The sequence below is a fragment of the Carcharhinus amblyrhynchos genome, chromosome 11 (assembly GCF_965287045.1).
Source record: "Carcharhinus amblyrhynchos chromosome 11, sCarAmb.v2.hapA, whole genome shotgun sequence".
Lineage (NCBI taxonomy): Eukaryota > Metazoa > Chordata > Chondrichthyes > Carcharhiniformes > Carcharhinidae > Carcharhinus > Carcharhinus amblyrhynchos.
Genome location: NC_137334.1, coordinates 36,676,237 through 36,702,751, shown reverse-complemented (window position 1 = coordinate 36,702,751; position 26,515 = coordinate 36,676,237). Strand labels below are relative to the sequence as shown.

Below are 26,515 nucleotides of genomic sequence, written 5' to 3'. Positions count from 1 at the left end.
AGTACATAGGAGATGATAGCTACTGAAGTATCAGCCAGACCACGGCATACGGTGAGAGCTGATTGATTCAAACACAATCAAGAATCGCATCTTATAGTGGCAGACTATTACTCAAAGCTCCTTTTTATCAGGAAGGTGAAAGATTTGAAAGTGCAGCAATCACCTTGGCAGCACGAGTTCTGTTTGCTGAGTAAGGCATTCTTGAAAGAGTGATATTTGATAATAGAGCCTGATTCACCTCCAGAAAGTTTAATTTGCTGAACACTAGGTGAAAGATGATAAAGTACCTTCATGTTAAGCTATTCGATAAATAATATTTACTACTTCTAAGGGAAATATGACCAGAGGACATTGTGACTAAATGAAGTATTATTAAATTGAAGAGTGGAAGTCTGATGATTGAGCGCGTGGGCTTATTAAGATTATGCGCCTGTTCTTATTCACAAACCAATGTTATCTATTTAAAAAAAGAATATTCATGTGGCTCATTCAAGCTTTCTTACTTTAGAAATGATACTCGAGATCCAAAATTAACAGTCTTAATAAAGTTGAAAAAGACAACATTGAAAGAATGTAAAATTCTGGAGTTTCGTTGTATTGCTTTTAAAAATCAGGCAGAAACTTTGCGTGATCATTCTTGGAAAAATTAATTGAGAAGCAGAAAATACAATTGTGCCAACAGTGGTTAGTGCTGCTGCCTCACCCGGGACTCGGGTTCAATTCCAGCCTCAGGTGACTGTCTGTGCAGAGTCTGTACGTTCTCCCTGTGTCTGCGTGCGTTTCCTCCAGATACTCCCATTTCCTCCCATACTCCAAAGATGTGCAGGTTAAGTTGTTTGGCCATGATAAAGGGCCCCTTAGTGTCAGGGGGACTAGCAGGGTAAAGACATGGGGTTAAGGGGTAGAGCATGGTTGGGATTATTGCTGGTGCAGAGTCAATAGGCCAAATGATCTCCCCTGCACTGTGGGGATTCTGAGTCTATGAATATACTGAACTGTAAATGGTGGTCTCCACCACCTCTATCCTATTACCCTTGGGTTGGAACTATTCAAATATTCAGGATGGATCTCAAACTGAGTGTATCCATTCATGAGAGGGAGGGAAATAAGTTGAGGGACTCAGTCCCAGAACTGAAATAGATTACCTTGTATGACCAAAGTTAAAGGGCACAATACTCTCCACCTTGTACTGCTTTTAAATCGTCTCTAGGTAATGCCTGCCACACACAACCAATGGTCGAAAGGGTTGGAGCATGGAGAAGTGGTAAGAGTTTTCTTTCCAGGTTAGAGGACAGATGGGCCAAATGGCTTCCTTCTGCACTGTAGGGATCCTATGATTCTAAGATCTACTTACATGACTAATGAGTAGTATTGAATTTGGGATGAAATATCCAGCACAGGCCCATGAATCTGGAACCCAGACTTTGTAAATTTATTGCTAGTCTGGTGTTGAAACAATTGCTTTTGTTTATCACTCTAAGCAAGATAAATGTAAAACACAAAGAATCACATTAATTTTGATCATCACTGGCAGTTGTAAATGGTCTATTTAGCCTCTAGACTAAACTGTATGTTAAATTATACATCTAACATTTACAGTTAAATGAATCAATAGGCATTTGTTAATGACAAAAGCAGCTTAGCCTCAAGGGGAATTGGTCTTTGGTTCAGGATCTAGATTATTCTTGAATGCTTGATGTTAGATTAGCTAGAGATTATAGAGCTCTGATAAAGTAATCATAAAACACTTCTGGCACCAACAGATGCATTGATTTCTATTTTCATTTTTAAATCTTTATGTGCATATTCAATCTTGGCATTCTGAAAGCTCTTTTGTACTTAGTAACATTGTAACCTAACATTTTAAATACATATTCATCAGCATTGCCCCAAATTGTACCCAATGCTTTACTGTCTGTAACTGAAAGTGTCAATTCAAACTAAGCCCCTTCAGTATAAGCCATTGAGTATTTCTCTTTGTGCACTCTGTTTGTAGGGCAGCACAGTGGTTAGCATTCCCAGGGATCTGTGTTCAATTCCCAGCTTGGATCTCTGTCCATGTGGAGTCTGCACGTTCTCCTCTTGGGTTTCCTCCGGGTGCTCCGGTTTCCTCCCACTATGTTGGTTAGATGGATTGCCTGTGCTAACTTCTCCCTCAGTGTACCCAAACAGACACTGGAGTGTGGCGACTAGGGGATTTTCACACTAACTTTATTGCAGAGTTAATGTAAGCCTACTTGTAGTATTAATGATGCTGATTAGAGTGAGTGGCTTAGTGTCTGTTTCTAAATTTATGTAACAATTTCTGTAAGAAAGGCCCAAATTTGCTGGTAATGGCAAGGCTGGCATTATGCACCCCAAATTTCGCTGTCCAGCATGCCAGTCCCACCGTTGCTAACTCTGTGCATCTTGTCCTGCATCTTTCCCAATGAGAATAAACCCCAACAAATGTGTCAGGGAATCACAAGCAGCGAATCCAGTGACATTGCATTGATCAAAGTGCCAATGGTGCAGTTTTGTAGCCATGGCAGCATGATGCACCTTGGTGTTAACCTTAAGCATTGCCTGCCACTTTTTCAACTTTTGGAAATTCTGTTTCTGTAAAATAATCATCACACAAACCAGCCACCCATTCATTGACTGTCTAAACTTCCTTCTGCCTTGGTAAAGCAGCCAGCATATTCGAGGGCGGCATGGTGGCACAGTGGTTGGCACTGCTGCCTCACAGCCCCAAGGACCTGGGTTTGATTCCTGGCTTGGGTTACTGTCTGTGAGAGGAGTTTGCACATTCTCCCCATGTCTGCGTGGGTTTCCTCCAGGTGCTCCGATTTCCTCCCACAGTCCAAAGATGTTCGGGTTAGGTGGATTGGACATGCTAAATTGCCCCTTAGTGTTGGGGGGCTAGCTGGGGTAAATGCATGGGGATAGGACCTGGGTGGGATTGTGGTCGGTGCAGACTCAATCGGTCAAATGGCCTCCTTCTGCACTGTAGGATTGTATGATCCGAAGGACACCTCGCCGTCCAGACATGCTCTTTTCCACCTTCTTCCGTCAGGAAGAAGATACAGAAATCTGAGGTCACGTAACCAAGTCAAGACAGCTTCTTCCCTGCTGCCACTAGATTCTTAAATGGACCTACCATATATTAAGTTGATCTTTCTCTACGCCCTATCTATGACTGAAACACTACATTCTGCACCCTCTCCTTTCCTTCTCTGTGAAGGTATGCTTTGTCTGTGTAGTGTGCAAGAAATGATACTTTTCACCACACCAATAGATGTGACAATAATTATAAATCAAGTCAAAGATGTGTGGACCAGTTCAGTTCATATATACCCTTTATTCTGATGATGAGATTCGATTGGATGGGTTCATTAATTGACAAAATAGTCCACAAACCTCACAGCAATGTGCAGGGAAGCCTTGTATGCATCTTAATTTTTATTCCCCTCACTTGAAGCATCTTTGTTGTTGAATTAATGATTGTTGACATGAGCATTTACTAAGATTGTACATTTTGGGTTGTTTCTTTGAACGCATGGTTGGTTTGAGATCCACATTCTGTTAGTTATTAGTCAAAATATTTGAACAATTGGCCTGTGCAATTGGATTTATAGATTTCAAGAGGGTGAGGTGAATCTTTGTATGCCTGACTGTGGATTCAGTGACACAGTTCCCAGTAAGGGATCATTGGAAGATGTGGATATGCCGGTGTTGGACTGGGGTAAACACAGTTAAAAAGTCTGACAACACCAGGTTTAAGTCCAACCGATTTATATGATGGTAAACTCACTAGCTTTCGGGGTTAGTCCCTTCGTCAGGTGAATGGAGAGTTCTTCCAATTCTTCCAAAGACTTTTTATTATCATTGGAAGAATCAGACTTCAATGTTATTTTTCAAGCACTGCTGACAGCTGTCAATTGATTCATACCTCACATAAAATGGATTTCACATTTCGTATTACATCATCGCTATCAATGTAAGTACTTAACTAGTTCAGGTAAAGCACATAAATGAAGGATAATTGATGAAAGTAACAGTGTAAATCTGTAAAGCAGGGTGCAGCATCATTAATGTGTCCAGAAAATGGTGTGGGTATTCAACCGGACGAATGTAATTATTGCACATACATGATTATTAGATGATGCTATCCACTGAACACCAATCCGCTCTTCATAACTGCATCATTCTTTCGCCGAGGTATGTTGGGTGAGAATTGTGCATGGATGATAACTGTTGAAACTGTGGTTCATCTTTTAACTTAGGTGAAATTATTCATGCAGATTGATTTGACATTAGGCCGCAGATGTTCTTACCAATTATAGGGCAACGCACCACGCTGTTGCCATGCCACATTGATCATAATGCTTAATTATATGTGACAACAGCATAAATTGGCTTAAATGCTGTTAGATTGTGATAGGCATTGATTTTAAGGGATGGTTGTTGAAGAACTATGATAGTTACCGAAAACATAAACACAGAAGGCTGGATTTTCCGATCCTGACGTAGGGCCAAAGTAAGACAGATGGACTTTAAAAATAGTGGAGGTCCCAAGATTCCGACCTGCGTTTCTGGTGTCAGCAATTTTCACCGGTGTGGCAGGGTGGCAGTCCACATACTGCTATCCTGACATTGCTAGTGCCTTTGCAAAAGTGGACATTTTAGGCTTTCTGCAATTTAAATGGAGTTGGGCTGCTTTGGATGGTGACGTGAATTGCAAGAGCACAGAGATGGCTGTTTCAAAGCTTGGCAGATGGCTGAGTTTCTGGCTGTCTCCAAAGGTCTCTGCTCAGGAGTGTTTGTTGGCACAGTTGTTCAGTGGAATCTCATTATGAATGTTTGGCTACCTTCCAGCCCACTAATGGGTTTGCTCAGGAGAGTTTGTTGACACAGCTATCAAGGAGAATGTGAGCTTATTTAGTTTGACAGATGTATGACCTTTTAAAAGAGTTTTCTTGGGGTAGAGAATTCAAAAGATTCAGAACCCAGAGTGAAGAACCTTTCCTGATCCCAGTCCCAATTAGCTAACCTCTTATTCTGAGACCTGCTTCTTGGTTCTAGATTCTTCAGCCGGGGAAACAACCTCTTAGCATATATCCTGTCAACCCCTCTCAGAATTTTATGCATTTCAATAAGATTAGCTTTAATTCTTCTATACAATGGAGAATAAAGTCCCATTGTACTCAATCTCTCCCCATAAAATTGCTGTCTTATCCCAGGACATGATTTGATGAATCTTTGTTGAACCACCTCTAACATTCATAGATCCTTCCTTAGGCTAGAAAGTCAAAGTTTAAAGTTTATTTATTAGTCACAAATAAGGCTTGCGTTAACATTGTAACGAAGTTACTGCAAAATTCTCCTAGTCACCACACTACGACGCCTGTTCATGCCAATGCACCTAATCAGCATGACTTTCAGAATGTGGGAGGAAACTGGAGCATCTGGTGGAGAATGTGCAAACTTCATACAGTGACCCAAACCAGGAATCAAACCTGGGTCCCTGGTATTGTGAAACAGCAGTGCCAGCTGCTATGCTACCGTGTCACCCTACTAGAAGACCAAAACTAATTATAATACCCCAGGCGTGGTCTCACCAGATTTGTATTTAGATGTAGCACCTCTTCCTTACTATTATACTCCAATCTCCTTGCAATAAAAGCCAGCATATTATTTGCCTTCTGAGTTACTCACAGTACTTGCCTGTTAAATTACTGTGATACATGTATGAAGAAATCTAAATCCATCTGAATACCATTGTTCACTCATCTCTCAATGTTTCTGTTAAACCATTCTTCCTTCCATGGAGGGAGGGAGGGTGGTGGGGGGCTGGTGTAAAGTGACAATGTCACTGGATTTCCCCAGGGAAACTTTTTTAAAAGGTCATACATCTGTCAAACTAAACCAGCTCTCGTTTCCCTGGATAGTTGAATCAACAAATTCTCCTGAGAAAATCCATTAATGGATTAGTAATGCAGAGGCCCAGGCGAATACACTGGGGAAATGAGTTCAAATCCCACCATAGCGGTTGGTGGAATTTAAATTCAATTAATAAACCTGGCATTAAACATCAGTCTAACAATGATCACAAAACCATTGTCGTAAAATCTCATCTGATTCATTAATGCCCTTTAGGGAAGGAAATCTGGCATCCTTACCTGGTCTGGCCTGCATGTGACCCACAGCAATGGAGTTGACTCTTAAAATCTTCTGAAGGTCTTAGCAATTGTGTTGAATGAGTACAAAATGAAAAAGGACTGGAACCAGACGGACCATCCGGCATCAACCTATGCCCTCGGAGTTCTCAGCATTGATATCAGACTCCATGAAGTCTCATGATATCATTGTCTTCACCAATCTACGTGGCACAGATGCATCCATGTCAGTATTGATAGGAGATAGCACTGCACAGTCATTGTGGGTACCCTCTGTCATGTTGTGTGGCTTTACCATCATGCTAAATAGGATAGATTTTGAAAATATCTAGATACCCAAAGCTGGGCATCCATGTGACACTGCGGGCCATCAGCAGTAGCAGAATTATATCCATCCGTAACCTCGTGGCCTGGAAGGTCCCCCACTCTACCATTACTATCAAGCCAGGGGATCAACCCAGGGATCAATGAATGGTGCAGGAGGACATACCACGAACAGCACCAGGAATATCTAAAAATGGGTCAAACTGATGAAGCTACAACACAGGACTATTTGCATGCCAAATGGCGTGGGAGCAAGGGATAGATGTTAAATCCAGTATTTGTATATTGAGGAAAGAATGAGTCTGAAACCAGCTTATATCTCACGGTAGATCTATTTCCAAGGCAGAGTAAAGACACAATACCCATTGGGAACACCATTTTATACACAAGTAATGAAGCTCTAATACTTCCCCAATTGGGGACAGTTGCTGGATTACCAACTTAAATAGGTATTCTATTGCTGCACAGTTTCACATTGACAATAGAAGAAAGTTGTGCTGTATACAGTGTCGCTGTATAGCAGTGCCGCTGCTGCCAGTGCATAAGGTGCACAAGAAACTGAAGATGGGACTCCATGTGCTCGAGAGCCAGATTTTGAAATGATGTTGTAAGAAGAGGGATAAAAACTGATGGTTACTGACTTTTCCGCAGCAGGGTGTGGGCCTTGTCAAACTGTCAAGCTACGATTCCACAAATTCACAGAGAAAAAACCCAAAGTGTAATTTTCTGTGGGGTAGATGTGGACGATGCATCAGACCTTGCTGAAAAATGTCATCTAAATTGCGTGTCAACATTCCACTTCTACAAGAGTGGAGAGAGAGTGTGGGATTTTCCATCGCTCTCACCCCAAGGCCGAAAAATCCCGCCAGAGGTCCATGGACTTATGCATGGTCCGTGTCCTGCCTGTTACAATTCCCATGGCAGGTGGTACAGGAAAATTTCTGGAGCCAATCAAATGACGAGACAAAATTGGGAGCTGCAGTAATGGCTTTTAATCTTCATGAAACCTGTGTTTCAAATCAAACGTAAATCAATAATTAAAAGAAATCGACAGAGTGTTAAGTGATCCTACTACCAATGGATCAGCTGCCGCATCCAGTCTTGAGCGATGGTGAACAAGTAAACAACTAATCATAGCAGGAGGAGGCTCCACAAATATCCTTGTCCTCAATGATGGGAGAGCTCAGCACATGATCTATCCCAGCTTCTCCTGAGGTCCATAGCTGTCAGTCTTCAGCCAATTCAGTTCATTACACCAAGAAATGCTGAAGACATTGGATTCTATAAAGAGTAAGGGGCCTGACAATATTCCAACAATACTACTGAAGACTTTTGCCCCAGAACTAGCTGCACCCCTAGCCAAGCTGTTCCAGTTAAGTTACGATACTAGCATCTATGAGTGAAAATCCGGCCACAATTTTCTAACCCAAGACATAGCAAAGCTGGAAAACTATTCACAATGAGAAAGGAGATTCCTGAATGATGAAAAGAGAAAACGCCAGGTGGTAAAATGAAAATACTGCAGGTGCCAGAATCTAAAGCAAAAACCGAAAAAGCTGGAAAATCCCAGCAGGTTTGACAGCTTCTATTCCCTCTCTCCACAGATTCTGTCAGAGCTGCTGAGATTTTCCAGCTTTTTCTGTTGTTGTTTGATTAGAAAAATGAGCCTTCGTTCAGAGGAAAATTGGTATTCCAAGAACTGTCATTAACTGAATTTTAAACCCTAATTGTCTCATGAGATTGGTTGTGACAGAATGAGTTTTATAATGCTGCCAAAGACTGATTAATGGTGACGTGAAAAGGAGAGACCGTTTCTTGTATTGGATATAGTATGTTAATTGATAGGGTATTTACAATGTGATGCTTTGATAGTGTTGAAAACACTAATTATTTCAGTAATCATTTTTCATCTTTATAAATGCAAGGTTTTATGAGATGATTATGTTTTGTGACTGTCCCTTTATTCCAAGGTAAAATAGAGTAGTGAAGGGGGTCATGTGACAACAAGCCTGGGTGGCTTGGTTACTGTATGGGCAGAAGGACTCACATTAAGGGTGAAATTTTCTCATTTTTTTGGCAAAGTGGTGTAGCAGACAGCTAGGGAATTGATGTGGAACCCATCAGCCACAAGTGTTCTTTTTAAAGAAAGCCCAAATCCAAAAATTAAGAATAGAACTCCCCCACCCAGAACCCACCCCCTGACAGAACCCTCCACCATGGAACCCCTCCCCCCATCAGAACACCCCACCTGGTACTTCTCTGGGCACTGCTCTGACACTGCCCTGGTACTGCCCTCTGACAATACTGGGGGCAGTACCTAGGCAGTGCCAGGGTACAAGCTGGGCAAAAACCCCTTCCCCTGGGGGTGTACTCACCTGCATGCCTCCAGTGTGTTCTACTCGCCAGGCACATGTCGTGGGCGACCTGTCTTGATTCACGTAGATGTGAATGGACACTTGGGGAAGGGGACTGTCAGTATAAAGCCTGATAATTAAATTTGAATATATTCAAATTGGGATCCTGACAATCAGTGTTAGATTTCTTTTACCTCATTGGTGGGTGGAATGGGACAATCAGAATGGGAAATCCTGCTGACATAAAGCGCATTTTGGGACTCCTGCAGAATTTCCCACTCCCACCATCGATTGAACCCCCCAAAATGGGAGCGGAAAACCCCTTCCCTGAGACCTACTGAGAGCAAGGTTCAAAATGTGCCTAGCTGAAAACAAAATAAAGAGCAGCTGTGCTGAGTTGAGGTCAGACTTTCTAGACTGAACTTTCACTTCTAGTCATGAATGCTGAGATGGGAAAATTCTTGACTCTGCAAACTTGAGGGAAATTCCCTCAGAGGGGGTAACTTTTGTCCCTGGATGTGGTTATTATCAGAAGTCCAGCCCAATGCCTCAGAAAAGAGTGCAGAGGCAGCCAAAGGACAGTGGCTGCAGATGCCAAGAGAGGCTGATTAGAAATTCCACCTTGATGCTCTGGGACTTCATCATAGCTGTAAAGATAACCAAAAACAGCCCTCTAGTCCTCACCCTCTCCACCACCACCAACCCCCCCCACCCCCCCATTCCTCATGCCTCATCCATACCTACCAATAACCCTTCCCATCCCTCTTGGACCCTCATACGCTCTATGTCAATGTATGTCCCTCTACTCAACTCCCATGATCCTTTACATCCCTATACCAACTTAATGCCAACCCATTGCCCCCACCTATCACCTTTTTCCCTTACACACTTACGCCAATTCACCTAGTGTCCACCATGCATAGACCTCAGGAGATATTCTGAGATGAAATCAAGATCTAAGGCCAGAATTTTCCAGCTCTTCACGTTGGCAGGAGTTTCTGATCCTGTCAGTGAGAACAGAGATTTCAGTGGCTTATTGGGCCTGCCACAAGAGAACCCACAGGTGGAGGGGGAGATGGGTGGAGTTGGGGGGGGCGGCGGTGAATTTCTGCCTAAGTGTCTAAGGCAGACTTTATTTGAAACAAAAATACTGTAATTGAGAAGATACATTCAAAGTATTTAAATTCCTTCAAGTACTTAATCGCCAATGAAAATGAATGCATCATTCAAGTATTTAATCCAAAACGACAACATACATTCATAATCCCACATCACAAACATGAAGCTAAACATACAAATCCCTCACTATGATTATTATAGATTGTGAAATCAGTCATGCAACACTTATACTATAACCCTGAGGCTTATGCAACACGTAGCTAGTAAAATTGCAAGCACTGATATTTTTTAACTGCAGAGATTTCTTTTCAATAAAAATTAAAGAGCGTTGGGATTTAAATGGCTTGACAGTTTGACACTTCCAGTGCCCATTTTTATGCTCGTTGATGTCTACTTTTCACAATTCCAAAGGGACTTTACCTCTTCCAAAGGGTACGCTATCTCTCCAAATAATTCTGGCATTTTTAGACATTTTGAGCAAATGTCTAAAGCTTATGCATCCTGTTTTGGATATACCACTAACGGAAATTGAATCTGTTTGAAAGCAACTACACTTTTACATGTGAAGCTGCCTCTGTGAACCATGGATGTGCAAACTATAATCCTTATCTGTTCCACCCCTGGTGAAAATGTTGGGTGCTGGATTTGGGAGATGCAGGTGTTACTTATGGAATTGGATCTCCAATGAAGAGTTCTTCTGACGTCGTAAATATTCAGATCGCCATGTCTAATTTTTTTAAACAGAAACAATCAAGGGGAAAGAGAGAGCAACTGAGGTCTCAGAGAGTGGCAAAGGCTGCAGATAGTGTAGCCAGCAGCAAGGGAAGTGTATTTCTGGGAACTACCAAGCAGAACGTGGATAAGTCTCCAGTCAAATCGACTCATCTCATGACAATCTTAGGAATCAGGAATATTTGCCTTGGTAAGGCTAAGAGGAGAAATTGTTGCAGTGAACTTTATTGAGGGAAGCACCTTTCAACAATCACTCAACATTGCAACTTGGGAAAACGGGAACACAGTGGAAGGTGTGAGTAGCTGTGGACTGACTCCTATAAAGATTAGAATCATGGATAGAGCATGTGTGGGCTTAGCAGTCACATTAAAGTAGTAAGCAGTAAACTATTCTGTAGTTCAAGACAGTAATCGCTCACTAGGTAATGTTTACTCCATATTGCTTTTAGTTGGTTTGTTAGAGTAATTTGAAATCTTGCAATGTAACTCCTTTAAGTTGGCCATTGGGAATTTGAAATTCAGGGCCCTATTTTACTATTTTGATTCAAGGTGCTGGGCAGACTTGAAACTGGGAGTGTTTCAGATTTGACTTTTAAACCCGTTCTCAGGTGCTCCCACACACACACTGCCTGAAAAAATATCAGCGATTCCAAATGGGGCTGCAGAAGCCTGTGGGCTTAATATGCCTGATATTCTGCAGCTCCAATCAGCACCTCCAACTGCGCATGCACAGATAAAATGTAATAGAACACCGCTCCCCTGCCACATCCCTCCCAGGCCAGATAATGCCTCCCCCTGCTCCCCACAGATATTGCTTCACCCCCACAGCATTATTGACTCCTTTATCCCCCCCACATCTCCACCATCCAGACCAATCGCAGGTCCCTCCCCCGACCCCCACAGACATCAGGCAGAGGGGCAGCGGGCCCTCTATCCCCACCCACTGATCTCGGGCAAGAGGCAGTAGATCCCTCTTCCTCCCCCACTGAGCTCAGGCAGAATGACAGCAGATCCCTTTCTTCCCCTCCCAGCCGATCTCAAAGCCATTGGGTGCTCAGCACCTACCTCCTCACTAACTAGAGCGCCCAAATCAGCCCTTTATGGAGCATGTCCGTTTCGCGCCGATTCTGGATGGGTGAATGCAGTGATAAAGGGGAAAGTGCCAGTAAAGTTGGGCGTGCAGCCCATTCAATCGATTTAAATATGTTCAAATACATTTAAATTGCCGTTGCGCACATTTCAGGCAAGTTCCTGATTGCAGCCATTTTTGGGCTTTGGTAAAGGGGGAATTGGTGCAGAGGTGGGCAGGGATCACGCTACTCGCCTCATGTCCGACTTTACCAAATTTAGCCCGAAAACGGGCGGAACACAATGGTAAAATCAGGCCCGCGTTCTCCACAAGGACTATAACAACGTAGATTCAGGGAAGTGGTTATTTAATCCAGCACTTTTTCCTTTAAGCACCATTCATAAGTCCATACGGTATAGATGTGCTATTGCCAGGCAAATCTGGCATCAAATGATGCATTCTGATCCATAACCATTCAGGCATGTCTCACAACAAAGTAAAATATCACAGCACTCACTGAACCTTACTGGAGGAAATCTACTTTTTTTTAAAGTTATGTGGAGCATGCCAGAATTGTTGGTACAACATGCCTAGCAGTTACGATATTGGATTAGTAATTTGAATATCATGAGTTCAACTCCCGGCTTGGCAAGTTATTGAAGCTGAATTAAAGGCATCAGGCGAGGATTTTCAGGCCCGCTGTGCCGGGTGTGGTGAACTAGCCGACATCCATTGACTTAAGCAGAACTGGAGTATCCTGCGTTCTGGCAGGATTGGAAAATCCCATCCAGGAAAATGACCATCAGTGCTGCCAGATTCTAATGCTCCGATGATTGGGCAATTCCTCGATTTTTAAAATTCCCATTTTGTTTTCAACTCCCATTATGGCTTTGCCTTGTGCTTGGCTGGGGAAGTTATGCTCCTATTGAACCTTGATTAGACTGCCCTTGGAGTGCTGCGTGTTGTTCCAGTCAACATATTATAAAAAGGATATGGAGGCACCAGAGAGGATGCAAAGAAAATATGCAAAGTAGAAGGATTGCAGCAGAAAATGCATAGATATACATATCAGGAAAAATTGACGAGCTAGGTCTCTTCTTTTGAAACAAAAAGGCTGAGAGGTGACCTAATTGAGGTTGTTAATATTATGAAATGTTTAGATGGAATAAATACAGAGAGAACGTTTCCCCTTGTGTGGAAGAGCATAACGGGAGACCATCAACATAAGGTGGTCACCACGAAATCAAATAGACACACGAGTTCCACATCCTCAACCAAAGAGCGGTGAGGATGTGGAACTCGTGACCACAGAGAATGATTGAAGCGAATATTAGAGACTTATTTCAATGGATGTTACAGGCATATTGTTGGAGAAATTTCTAATAGGTTAGAGAAATTTCAAATAATCAGGGTTTAAGACACTAATAAAACAATAGCATCAAGTGAATTGACTTCAGATCAGACTTAATGGACTAACAGAAGTGCTGTCTGTATAAAGACACACGTACCCATGAGATTTTATTAAGTATGAGATTTGAATGAGTATTTCTGATTTAAACATGTATTTTGGATTTGGATTTTAAAATGTTTGCAGCTGTATGTTTAAAGCAATCTGTACACCATACGAAAGCAGGTTACCATAGAGTATGATGGGATAAAAGCATTTTGAGACGAGCCACATTCTTTAGAACAATGAATACACAAAATGTGCATGTTTCTATCAGCAAAAGTTATGAATAATATGGTTCCCAAAGCCACTTTATGAATAGGGCTGTTCAAGCTTCCCTGACAAGACAGTTCAGATCAGACGTGAGAACTTTAGCTGTCTAGTTTGGCCATTGACGTAATTACGGGTTGATGGGAACAGTAACTTTGACCTTTGTGGCTAAACACTTGGGGTTGCTAAGCTACAGGGGAAGAGGCATCTGGATTTTATGGACCTTGAAATCCCATGATGTCAGAGGGTAAAATGTAATTGGCTAAATTATGTGACAATTGTTGACAGTGATTGAATTGTACTAAGGATGAGTGGTTCATTACTACTGGGAAGGTGGGAAAAATAATTCTTGAGACATTATACTCGATCTGACTATTGCATTATAACCTCAAGGTGGTATTGGTAAGCTCAAAGCCTTCTAGGGAGGCATTGGATTAACCAGTGCTCATCTCTCCCTCTGATTGTTGGTCAAGTAAAGGATACATCTTTAACCAGGATACTGAATTTCACGATTCTTTTTATTTGGCTGAAGTTTTTAGCAATACATAGTCTCTATATATTGCTAAAAATTTCAGTCAAATACAAAGAATCAACTTGATGGAGGGAAGGGAATGAATGTTTTATTTTTGATAATGGCGTACATCATAGACCATAGAATCCTACAGCACAGAAAGAGGCCCTTCGGTCCATCGAGTCTGCACCGAACATAATCCCACCCAGGCCCTACCCCTATATCCCTACATATTATACCCACTAATCCCCTCATCTCTGAACATTAAGGGGCAATTTCTTAGCATGGCCAATCAACCAAACTTGCACATCTTTGGACTGTGGAAGGAAACCGGAACACCCAGAGGAAACCCACGCAGACGCAAGGAGAATGTGCAAACTCCACACAGACAGTGACCCAAGCAGGGAATCGAACCCAGGACCCTGGAGCTGTGAAGCAGCAGTGCTACCGTGCTGCCCAACTGTGCTACTGTGTCGCCCATCTGTCTGTCTTGGAAACAATGGATGGCACCCAGGGTATATGTAATTTTTGCAATCAACATTGCAGAAGATGGCAATCAGTTGTGGCTGGAGAGACCTATTCATGAGTGGCAGTCGTCCTGTAGCCTGCACAGGTGAATAATGTTGGCCTGAGGACAACGAATATTATTGTTGCCTTCTGGCAGAATGATAGATTTAGCTAAGGAAAGGGAGGCAGACACTAGGACATCTGAAGACGTGATTCAGATGCCTGGATCTCTCAGCTGACTCTCTGCGTTACATACTACAGAAGATTTTTCGCATAATCGCAGTTTGCTGTGCCCTTCACATTCTGAGGATCGAGTGTGAGCAACAAGACAGATGGGATGGTAGTCATGTGAGAGTTTTCCACGGTACAGTGGTTAGCACTGCTGCCTCACAGCCGGAGACCTGAGTTCAATTCCGGCTTCACGTGACTGTGTGGAATTTGCACGTTCTTCCCATGTCTGCGTGGGTTTCCTCTGAGTGCTCCGGTTTCCTCCCACAGTCCAAAGATGTGCCGGTTAAGTTAATTGAACATGCTAAATTGCCCGTTAGTGTCGGGAGACTGGCAGGGTCAATATATGGCATTATGGGGGTAGGGCTTGAGTGAGACTATTGGTGATACAAGCCTGATGGACTGAATTTTTCTGCACTGTAGGGATTCTATGACTTTATGAGGGAATTTGTGTCCCCCACTAATGAATATGTGTGATCCGTGAAGAGTGACGCTATTTGAGTACATGATGCCACAATGAGAGTCTGACAATGGAGGTAGCTGGGGAGGACTTAGCCTGGTGGTGTGGATTAGATCATTCATCTGCTTCCTGTGTAGTGTGAGGATACTGGGTTGGGTCCTAGTTGTGCTGATCTCCTGGGAAACAGCCTCCCAGGCCAGGGATGTGAGGTTGGTGTGCCTCCTGGAGCCTTGCCTTAGGTAGAGGATATGTCTCTGCACCCAGCCTCTTGGGATCAAGGCCTCGGGAGCATGGTTGTTGAGTCAGGGTACAGACTTCTTCTCGAGTCAGCTTGTAGCCTTTTGTTTCTGCCTTCATGACATCCTGCTTAATCTCGTGAAGACTGGTAGGCTGAAGAGAGTGGTATGAGTGCGTTGGACTCGTATTTACATATTGTTCCTGAATCCACTAGCCAGAAGTATCAGCTCCCAACCCACAAGGTGATTCGGAGAGATATTCACTTGTGCTTAAGTAATGAGGTAATACAAGTGCAAAATTGAGTGTGAGTTCACACTATTCTGGCCAGCAGGAACAGTGCCATCACAACTGCCCAAATAAAAATGAAGAATTCCGCCCATAATGTTGCTTGAGAGACTAGAATGACTCAAACGATGTGGTTTTCAGATGATTGAAGGAATATGAGTGACACCATTTCATAAAGGCATGCAGCAATAAATGAGTTAAACTTCGAGATTCTGTGCTAATACCAATGACAGACTGAGCAGCTGGAATTTTGGCAGCTAATCCCATATCTTACACATTACTTCCTGCAAGTTTCTCACTTACAGCTCCATAATCCATGCTTGTGGGAATATGGCTGCCACAGAAGTGACTTGTATGCATTCATCATCTGTTCCAGAAGGTTTCCAATCCCAAGATGTATCTACCCTCAGTACCTGGCTCTGCGTAGCTGATAATCATCAAGACCTAGCTGTCATGGTCATGTGCAGGAACAGGAGGATACACTGGGATTTCAAGGCATGTCTTAACTTTGACAATAGGCCATTAGAGATTACAAAAACAGGACGAAGTATAAAAAAAATCAATTCTTTTCCCCACAAGAAATCACCAGGGAACCTTGCAACTTTTGTCTGCTGAATGTGTTTTATGATAAGGTCAGAGATATCCACTGCTCGGAGTTAAATAGCTGAATTCACAATCCCGTTTCAATATGGCTTGAGTAAACTTTTAAAGTAGGATTTGTAGCTGTGTGCCTGCCCGTGCGTATGCTGTTGCTCTTTGTTCTTGCATATGTGCTGCGCAACTTCAGCATAAAAACAAGAACTTTCCCCCGAGCCATCAGAAACAGGTTGCAAGCTAGTGCCAAGTCTGCCTCTCTACCAGTTGGTTCATTTTGCTCTCTTGGTGGCAAGCAGAAGATTAAAGTATTAAAATATACTCATTCCTGACAGCACGCTCATTATATTTTACCAGTGACAGCAAGAAAATGGTGAAAAGTAAGTTTGAAGTTTAAAGATTATTTATTATTGTCACAAGTAGGTTTACTTCAACACTGCAATGATGTTATTGTGAAAAATCCCCTAGTTGCCACACTCTAGCGCCTGTTCGGGTACACTGAGCGAGAATTTAGCATGGCCAATGTATTTAACCAACATGTCACAAGGATGCAGAGATGCTTCAGTGTGATTTGGACCAGTTGAGTGAGTGGGCAAATGTATGGCAGATGCAGTATAATGTGGACAAATGTGAGGTTATTCACTTCTGTCGTGAAAACAGGAAGGCAGATGAAGATCTGATTAGCTATAGGTTGAGAGAGGAGCTTGTGCAATGAGACCTGGGTATCCTTGTACACAAGTCGCAGAAGGTAAGCATGCAGATGCAGCAGGTGGTAAAGAAGGTAAATGGTACGTTGGGCTTCATAACAAGAGGTTTCGAATACAGGAGCTCTAATTAAACAAGGCCTTGGTGAGGCCACATCTGGAATATTCTGTGTAGTTTTGGTCTCTTTATCTGAGGAAAGATATTCTTGCTCTTGGGGGAGTGCAGAGAAAGTTTACCAGACTGATTCCTGGAGGAGTGATCACATTTTTTGGGATTATACTCGCAGGAGTTTAGAAGAATAAGGGGAGAATCTCCAAGAAACCTATAAAATTCTAACAGGACTAGACAGGATTGGTGCAAGAAGGATGTTCATGATGGTGAGATGGGGGGTAGGGGTAGTGGTTGGGGGACGGGGCGGCCAAGAACCAGCGATCACAGTCTACGGATATGAGGTAAATCATTTAGGACTGAGATTAGGAGAAATTTATTCACCCAAAGAGTGATAAGCCTGTGGAATTCTCTACCGCAGAAAGCAGTTGAGGCCAAAACATTGTCACTGAAATCTTGCCGTTGGTCATTCCGGCTGGATCTTCAAGATGGTGTTAGACTTGGGGCTAAAAGGATCAAAGGATATAGAGGGAAGGCAGGTTACAGGTTACTGAGTTAGATCACTGAATGTTGGAGCAGGCTTGAAGGGCTGAATGGTCTACACCTGCTCCTATTTTCTAAGTTTCAATGATATTTCCTGATGGAATAATCCAGAACTAGGAAGTTTTATCCTAAAATTAGAACAAGGCCATTCAGAAGCGATATCAGGGAGTGCCTTATCACACAAGGAATCTTCAAAATTCCCCTGGATTTCAGGCTGTAGACTTTGTATCGACTCAAAATATCAAGACAGAGTTGGACTTGCTTTCAATGTAAGTTACCCAGATCCAAAATGCTGCACATTTCCACAGAATGTTGTCCACAAGGGTAGAAAGTCTTAAAAAAAAGTTTTTTTTTGAAGTTGTTATGAAGCCATCATTCAAAATGTATTTGATCTCTACAATGGATTAAAAAAATCATTTGGTATAGTTAACTATTAGCTTGAGAAATGTTAAAGGCTCATTATTATTGATACTTCATGATTGAATTTTCTCTAGAAAGACAACATACAAGACAATTTTCTATAAAAAGTTCAATAATACAAATAGTTTGCATTTACATTCCAGGGGGTGTTTCTTTGTAGTTTACATCTTTTCTGATGCCTATAGAAAGATGATACTGAAAAGGCAGAATGGAAATTTGACAAGTAATGCGAAATGTGAGGTATGTCTATAATAAATAACAAAAATTTGGAGTGACACAAAAGTTAGCACTGCTTTCTCACAACGTCAGGGACCTGGGTCCGACTCCCGGCTTGGGTCACTGCCTGTGTTTTCTTCCTTGACTGGCGGGGTTTCCTCCGGTGCTGCGGTTTTTTCCCACAGTCTGAAAGATGTGCTGGTTAGGTGCACTGGCCATGCTAAATTCTCCTTCACTGTACCCGAACAGGTGCCGGAGTTTGGCGACTAGGGGATTTTCACGGTAACTTCATTGCAGTATGAAAGTAACCCTACTTGTGACACTAATAAACTTTTTAACTTTAAAATTTCCTTCCATCAATACTATTCCAAGCAAAAATGAATATTCCATTATTTGTGTGATGTATCAAAGTTGCAGTAACATTTTTCCACAAAGCATTATGGGTTTGTGTCAATTATTCTCGGTTAACAAGTGAAACAGGGCAGCTGTAGTATTAATGTGAAGGATATTTCAAGGTTAAATCTGCATTTCATACATAGTTGGTATTTATGCTCTGGCATTCAGCTTTCTGGAAAACTGAAGTGTTTTCATCAGAACTGTTAAAAGAAAAACATTGAAAAGAATCAGTGTCCACTTTTTTTTCAGCCATAGTGCAGAGCTAATATTTAATCAGGATTGCCCTGGTGGTGAAGCAATCCACTTCTGCAGGATATGCAATGAATCAATATTAAAGAGCAAGAAGTATTGAACTAACTGCAATACCATAGAAAGCAAAACACAAATGGAGCTGGAAAAACTGAAAGGCTCAGTTGCTCGTGAATAAATTCTGTGGAAATAATTGAACTGTTAGCCGAACCTGGACCAATTCTAATTAAAATAAGATAAACGCATTTTTCGGCCATTTTTGTGAGAGAGGTGGTGTTGCCCAAGGTAAAAGCAGGCAGCATTAAGTGAGCACCAATCTTATCATATTGTATTTGGTGAGAAAACCCAACTATTATCTAACAAGGACTTTATTTCGTGTGGATAAGAACACTGAATTTTTAATGATTTTGTTTGATTTGGTTTATTATTGTCACATGTATTAGCATACAGTGAAAATATTGTTTCTTGCATGCTATACAGATAAGGCATACCGTTCATAGAGAAGGAAAGGAGAGAGTACAGAATGTAGTGTTACTGTCAGAGCTAGGGTGTAGAGAAAGATCAACTTAATGCAAGGTAGGTCTATTCAAAAGTCTGATGGCAGCAGGGAAGAAGCTGTTCTTGAGTCAGTTGGTATGTGACCTCCAACTTTTGTATCTTTTTCCCGACGGAAGAAGATGGAAGAGAGTAATTCTGAAATTTTGTTTGAAATTGCAGATGGAAAAGATTTAAAATCACACTTTTGGATCAGGACCAGAGTTGTATGGTTCCCCCCCAGTGGTGGATTTTTAGGTAGAATGGAGGGACATGAAATTAAAGGGTGGGATTACCTCCAGATTCACCCCCCACCCCCACCCCAGTCTCTCCCCCAAGACCCCAATTATGCCCCTTCACACCCCCAAGCCTTCCAAGTGAAGGTCAGAAGACCCACCTGCAGCCCCTTACTACACATTTGGGCATGAAATGGCTGCGGGGCACTTGCGGTTGGCAGGAAATTTTTCAGATGTTGGGAAGTGAGACCCCGCCAATTGAAAAATTCCAACCAGTGTCATGTTTATCCGATTTTAAAGTAAAATTCTAAAGCCATTTTTACTTACCTCAGTTTAAGATAGGACAAACAATGTTTAAACGAAAAGAGAAAATGTAGGAAATGCACAGCAAATTAGGCAGCATCTGTCTAAGAAACAGAACTAACGTTCAGGTTAATGACCTGTCAGCAGAATTGGAAGTAGTTAGAGGTGTTACTGTTTTTAAAACTCCAACATTACGCTGACTTCCTGTTTCAACTCCACTTTCCCACGAGTTTCCCATATCCCTTGATTCCCTCAAGGGCCAATAAAACCCAAAATAGCTCAACCTTAACCACACTCAACCCCCTGGGCTAGACAACTGCAAAGATTCACAGCCCTCTGAGCGAAGAAATTTCTCCTCATCTCAATCCCAAATGATTGATCTCATTATCCTGAGACCGTGCCCCCATCTTCCAGATTCCTCCACCAGGGGAAACAGTCACTCAGTGCCTCCTCTGTCAAAATGGAGAGGGGTGGGCGAGGTCATAGAACAAGTGTAAAAAAAAAACCTGGGACCAGAAGAACTATTATCCATTCTAAGTTGCGTTTACTATTGTGCGCTGATCATACCAATGTAGACTGTTGCCATTTAACATTGCATCTTGGTTGTTATTGATTCATACAAACATATTTTCCTCATAATTAAAGGTCATAGTTTATTGTATCTCTTCATCCGACATGCAGTCCATTCACCTATTTCGTAAACTCAGTGCCACGAAGCTATCTGGACAGGAATACTAAGACAAGGGTGAGGAATCTGTGCCGTGGAGGAAAAAACGGAATTCAGATTCCTGAAACATCAGGATCAAATCTGGGACTGGATTGACATGAACAGATCAAATAGGCTCACTGTAATCCTTAATGGGCCAATAATTAGAATGAAAACTGATCTGGAGATAAGGAGAGAAAATTATAAAATGAGGACATGAAAAGGGAGCAAGATGGACACGAGCTTTCAGAAAGTCAAGAGAGAAAAACAGCAGAGTGAAAAAGAATAAGTCAGAATGATAAAGGAGTGAAATGAGTAGCCTGTCAAATGGAGGCAGCTTAGAATTCTATCAGTGTTTAAAGTACAAATTATTCTGAACAAAATTGATGAGTTACAAGCAGAAATTGTAATGAGAGCATGATATAATGGAATGAAGTAATTACTGAGAGAGAATTAGATTGGGACCTAAACATTCCTAGTTCCAAACAATAAAGTAGAAAATACTATGGGTGATCTTACCAGAATTTAAAGTGTCCGTCAGGGTCTGACCCCTTCCTTTTCCCAAAATATCACGAGCATCGGACTGCCCCATCTCCATAAATAGTCAATGTGGGCACCCTGCCCCCCATCTTCCCCCCCCAAACATCACTGATATCTCCAGCTCCCACGTCTGCTAACCACCCCCTCGCCCCCCCCATCACCACCACCATAAATAAATTAGTCCCCCCGCCAATAGACACCTGCTGGGGTCAGCCCCAGGCACTGTCTCCTGGCACAGGTTGGTGCTGCCAAGTTGGTACTGAGAGGTGGGCATGATGCCAACTTAGAGCCAGAACAGTGCCATGAGTTATTGCCAGGGCACCGCTTGGCCATCTCCCTCTCCCCTGAGGGCTATACTCACTTTTATGGCCCTGGGGAGATCTCCATGACAAGTTCATGTACGGTGAACCTGTTATAAACTTCGCTAACATTCCCTAGGCGGGAATATATGGTGTGAGGGGGTGGGCGATTGGGGAGGGGGGGTTGCGGGTACATAATGACATGTAAATTTTTGTAAATACAATGGGCGTGAACCTGATTACATCACCAGTGAGGGGCAGCGAAAATCATAGATCGTGATCTCACCGTGATTTCTGTTTACTCTTGAGTCTGCTGCCAATCCCATGTACGGAGAGAGTGGGTTCAAGATCTCTCTCCACGGATGCTGTCAACCTGCTGAGATTTTTCAGCATTTTCTGTTTCTGCATGAGGTAACTACCTACTCCCATCTCAACAGCAGCCTGATGCTTTCAAAACTGCCAGGTGGCTTGACGTACCCTACCTCCAGAGACAGACGGGAAGTTGAGACAGAAGCGTGCTGTGGCCTGTAAGTGGCAGTCAAATGTCCACTTTAGGGCCTCAGTATGCCTTTAGACACATGGGCTGCCTGACTCCTTTCCCCTCCACTGTAACATGGGGGGCAGGAAGGGGAGTCGCACCTCCAAATATGCTGGTGGGGGAGGGCAGTGGGCAGAAAATCCACCATGGAATAGGACTTTAAAGTTTGTAAAATGCCAATGCGTTGTCATTAAATGTCACGGTAGGAATTCTCCGACCCTTTACGCTGGCAGGAGTCTATGGTCCCACTGGCAGTTTGCACCCGGTTTTCTGCTGGCATGGGGTGACTAAATGGGAATTCCCATTGGCAGCAGCAGGACCAGAGAATCCTGCCGCTAGTAGACAATGTGCCACGTCCCGCCGGCGGCAAATTCGTGGTTGGGAGGCCGGAGAATCTCAGTCCATATATATTGAATGTCAGTTAATGTTTAAACTCAAGAGATAGTGATTATAGACCTGGATATATTTAGAAAAATGACAAGTTTCGATTTTGTCTTGCTTTGTTACAGGATCCTATCAATGCAATCCTATTATATCACAGACTCTGCGTCGTACTGACAAAGCATTTTTAAATATTAATGTTTGAGTTTGAAATTGCTTATATTTATTTCAGCAGAGCTTTTTTAATGAAAATAAAATTCACACACGAGGAGTCAGATAGAAGCTTAGAGCTTCATAATTACTGAAGTGTACAGCTGAGCACGACAGGGTTCCAGAGTGTTTTGAAATGCAACATCCTTTGGAATGACAAGTTCTTTGATTTCTTCACAGGACTACGCTGAAAAGGAAAAAGCAATAGCAAAAGCCTTGGAGGATCTGAAGGCCAACTTCTACTGTGAATTGTGTGACAAACAGTATTACAAACATCAAGAATTCGATAACCACATCAACTCCTATGATCATGCTCACAAGCAGGTAAGCGAACAGTCCTTGTATTGTGATAACAGCCAGAATTCACCACAGGAACATACATATTTAACACATTCGCCATTGAACAATCTGCCAGGTAACATTCTCATTGCAATTCCTAATCCTCAAGTAATATTGCAGACAATTCTTATGTTAATTGGCACAGAAGCAGTCTGTGTCCAACAATTCTCCAGCCTTCACCCCGCAACCTCCCCATATCCTCCCACATCACACTCACCATACTGCCCCACGCTAACTCGCCTAGTATCCTTTGACAGTTCTTTGATAGCTTGACATTTCTTTGCATGTCCCTTCACATCTTTGACATCCAGTGGGTTATTGCATTTTTTTACGCATCATGTTTACTTTTAACAATCCCCAACGTGCCTTACCATTCCCAAATGGTAAAAGCAAAATACTGTGGATGCTGGAATCGGAAACAAAATCAGGAAATGCTAGAAAATCTCAGCAGCTCTGACAGCGTCTGTGGAAAGAGAATAGAGCCAACGTTTCGAGACTGGATGATCCTTTATCGTTGACGGAGCTCTTTTAGGACAGAAATGAGGAGAATTTTTTTCCCTTGAGTGTTGTGCGACTTTGGAATTCTCTGCCTCAGAAGGTACTGGAAGTGGAGTCACTGAATATTTTTAAGGAGTAGGTAGTTAGATTATTGTTTGGTGTAGAATCAGGGGTTATTGGGGTAAATGAGAATGTAGAACTTGAAATACAAACAGATCAGCTATGATCTTAATGAATGGTGGAACAGGTTCAGGGGGCCAAAAGGTTTCCTTCTGCTTCAATTTCATATGCTTGTAAAATGGACAGTGTCATGTTCAGGGATGGAACTTAGCATTTCTGACCATTTCCAGGATTTGTGGCATGATAGAGAGGCTGTCTGTCATAGCAAAAACTTGGGCCCTGAACAACATTCAGGATTGGGCTGATAGGTGGCAAGAATCACAAGTGCCAGGAAACGGCCATCTCCAACAAGAGAGATTCTAATCATCTCCCCAGGTTAACCATTCTCTCCAGTGACATTGCCATCACTGAATCCCCAACTATCAACATTCTGTGAGTTACCATTGACCAGAAACTGAAGTGGACTTGCCATGTAAATACTATGGCTATAAGGGCAGGTCAAAGGCTAGGAATCCTGAGGCGAGTAACTCTCCAAAGTTTGCCCATGATCTACAAGACATATATAAGCAGTGTGATAGAATACTCTTCAGTTGCCAGGACGAGTGCAGCTCCAACGTCATTCAAGAAGTTCAACATTACCCAAGATCAAGCATCCTGCTCGACTTGCATCCCATTCACCATCTTAAACATTCACTCCATCTATCACCGACATACAGTGTGTACCATCTATAAGATGCACTGTGGTAACTCATCAAACCTCTTTCAACAGCGCCTTCCAAACTTGAGACTTCTGTCAATTCGAAGGATAAGGGCAGGTAGATCCACAGGAACACCACCACCTTGACTTGGAAACAGGTCAGTCTTCCTTCACTGCTGCCAAGTCAGAATCCTCCCTAACAGCACTGCCGTTTTTCTCCAATGCATGGATTGCAGTGTTTCACAAAGGTAGACCATCATTACCTTCTCCTGGGCAATTAGGTAAAGGCAATAAATGCCCTCACATCCCATAAAAGAATTCGGACTGTGGGAGAAAACTGGAACACTTGGAGGAAACCCAGGCAGTCATGAGGAGAATGTGCAAACTCCACACAGGCAGTGACCCAAGAATATGAAATATGCATATGCAGAATATGAAAAGTATCTTCATAGTGATGAAGTGTCATTGAATTAACAACCTCATTTTATATCAGTTCAATATATGTTTTCTATGTTCTTGAAATTATGCTTTCATAAAATACTTGTATGCTACTTCTTTCAGTTTGAAAGGGAGTATAATGTCTAATGCAGGTATACTGTCACTTGTGCAATTGAAGTAAGTAGCATTACTGAGTAATTAATCAAACTGGCACCTGAGTTTAATTACATGGAGACCATCTGACATTTGCAGCCTCACACCATCAGGAGTTGCAATGCTATATAATATAATACCAGGTGGGAGCAGCGACCCTTTATAAATCCGGTAACCTACTAGAAACTTTAAAGTCTTTACTTTCAAATGCTTTTAATGTTATTAGAAAGCAGACACTTGAAGCCATATTAAATATTCTGGAGATTACAGATCTGAACATATGTAAGCATAATTAAATAAAAGATGCAGTTGATAGTACAATGCCAGTCAGCTAATTGAACATTTCACCCAATGGATGAGTGAAATGACTTTCAACGTTAATGTATTATGACAAATTTAGTGAGACTTTGTATCAGAAGAGGAACTTCAATAATAATTGTATATTGTACGTGTCACCTCACTGAATAATGTATACTGATTTTTAGTTACTGTATATCCTTACCTGTCAATTAACTCAATCAACAAACCAGATATCCCAACTAACCAACAGTGTTAATTTATTGTCAGATGAATTCACTCTTAGGTAGTATCTGTGTGGAGTTTGCATGTTCTCCCTGTGCCTGTGTGAGTTTCCTCTGGGTGCACTGATTTCCTCCCACAGAGCAAAGAAGTGCAAGTTAGTGGGTTGACCATGCTGAATTTCCCCTTAGTGTCAGGGGGATTAGCAGGGTAACTATGTTGGATTATAGGGATAGGGCCTGGGTGGGATTATTGTTGGTACAGTCTCAATGGGTCAAATGGCATCACTCCACACTGTAGGCTTTCTGTGATTCTATGCTCAGCACAATCCAATGAAATCTCATTTACTGCTTAAGTCTAATTCAATCCAACGCCCCTGCCTGGTGAGAACCAAACTCATTCTCACACGTTACCCATTTAGGCCCAATTTCACTCTTAGGTATAAATTGATCCAACAAGAAGTTGTCAGCCAGAAATGGCAATGAATCAACTTCAAAATCAGTTCCAGCACCAGCTAATTCTCTAAGTAAGATTTTGTAAATGCTTGTGCACTGTCACAGGATAAGCACTCACGATAAGATCAGTTGACATTAAAGTGGCTTACCTCTTATCAGTTGTTGTGGTTGGGACTGGTTGGATTATATTCAGGTAACAGCACAACTGTGCCATTTTTTAACTATTTCATGGGGTGTGTGCATCATTGGCAAGGGCCAGAATTTGTCACCTGTCCCTAATTTCCCTTGATATCACCTCAGAATGAATCACATTGTTGTGAATCTGAAGTTTCATGTAGGCCAAACTAGATAAGGATTCTCTTCCCTGTAGGATAGAGCTGAACCAGATGGGTTTTTACAGTTGGTTAGAGTTTCATGGTCACCATTATTAAGACAAGCTTTCAATTCCTGATTTTTTTTTCTGTAATTAATTTAAATCCAATTAATTTAAATTTAGTAAATGCATTTAAATTCCACCAGCTGCTGTGATGGCATGTGAACCTGTGTCTCTGGAGAATTCAGCTGTATCTCTTGATTACTCATCCGGTGACAGCACCACTACAGCACCATCACCTCAT

General features: G+C 42.2%; 1 protein-coding gene across 1 annotated transcript in view; it reads left to right on the top strand.

Annotated features, from left to right (window-relative positions):
* Positions 1-26,515, top strand: part of znf804a (zinc finger protein 804A) — a 305,106-nt gene that overhangs the window by 211,484 nt on the left and 67,107 nt on the right. The window contains exon 2 of the mRNA XM_080198219.1: positions 22,860-23,003. Coding sequence (XP_080054345.1) covers positions 22,860-23,003 — 144 coding nt within the window. The remainder of the gene's footprint in view (positions 1-22,859; positions 23,004-26,515) is intronic.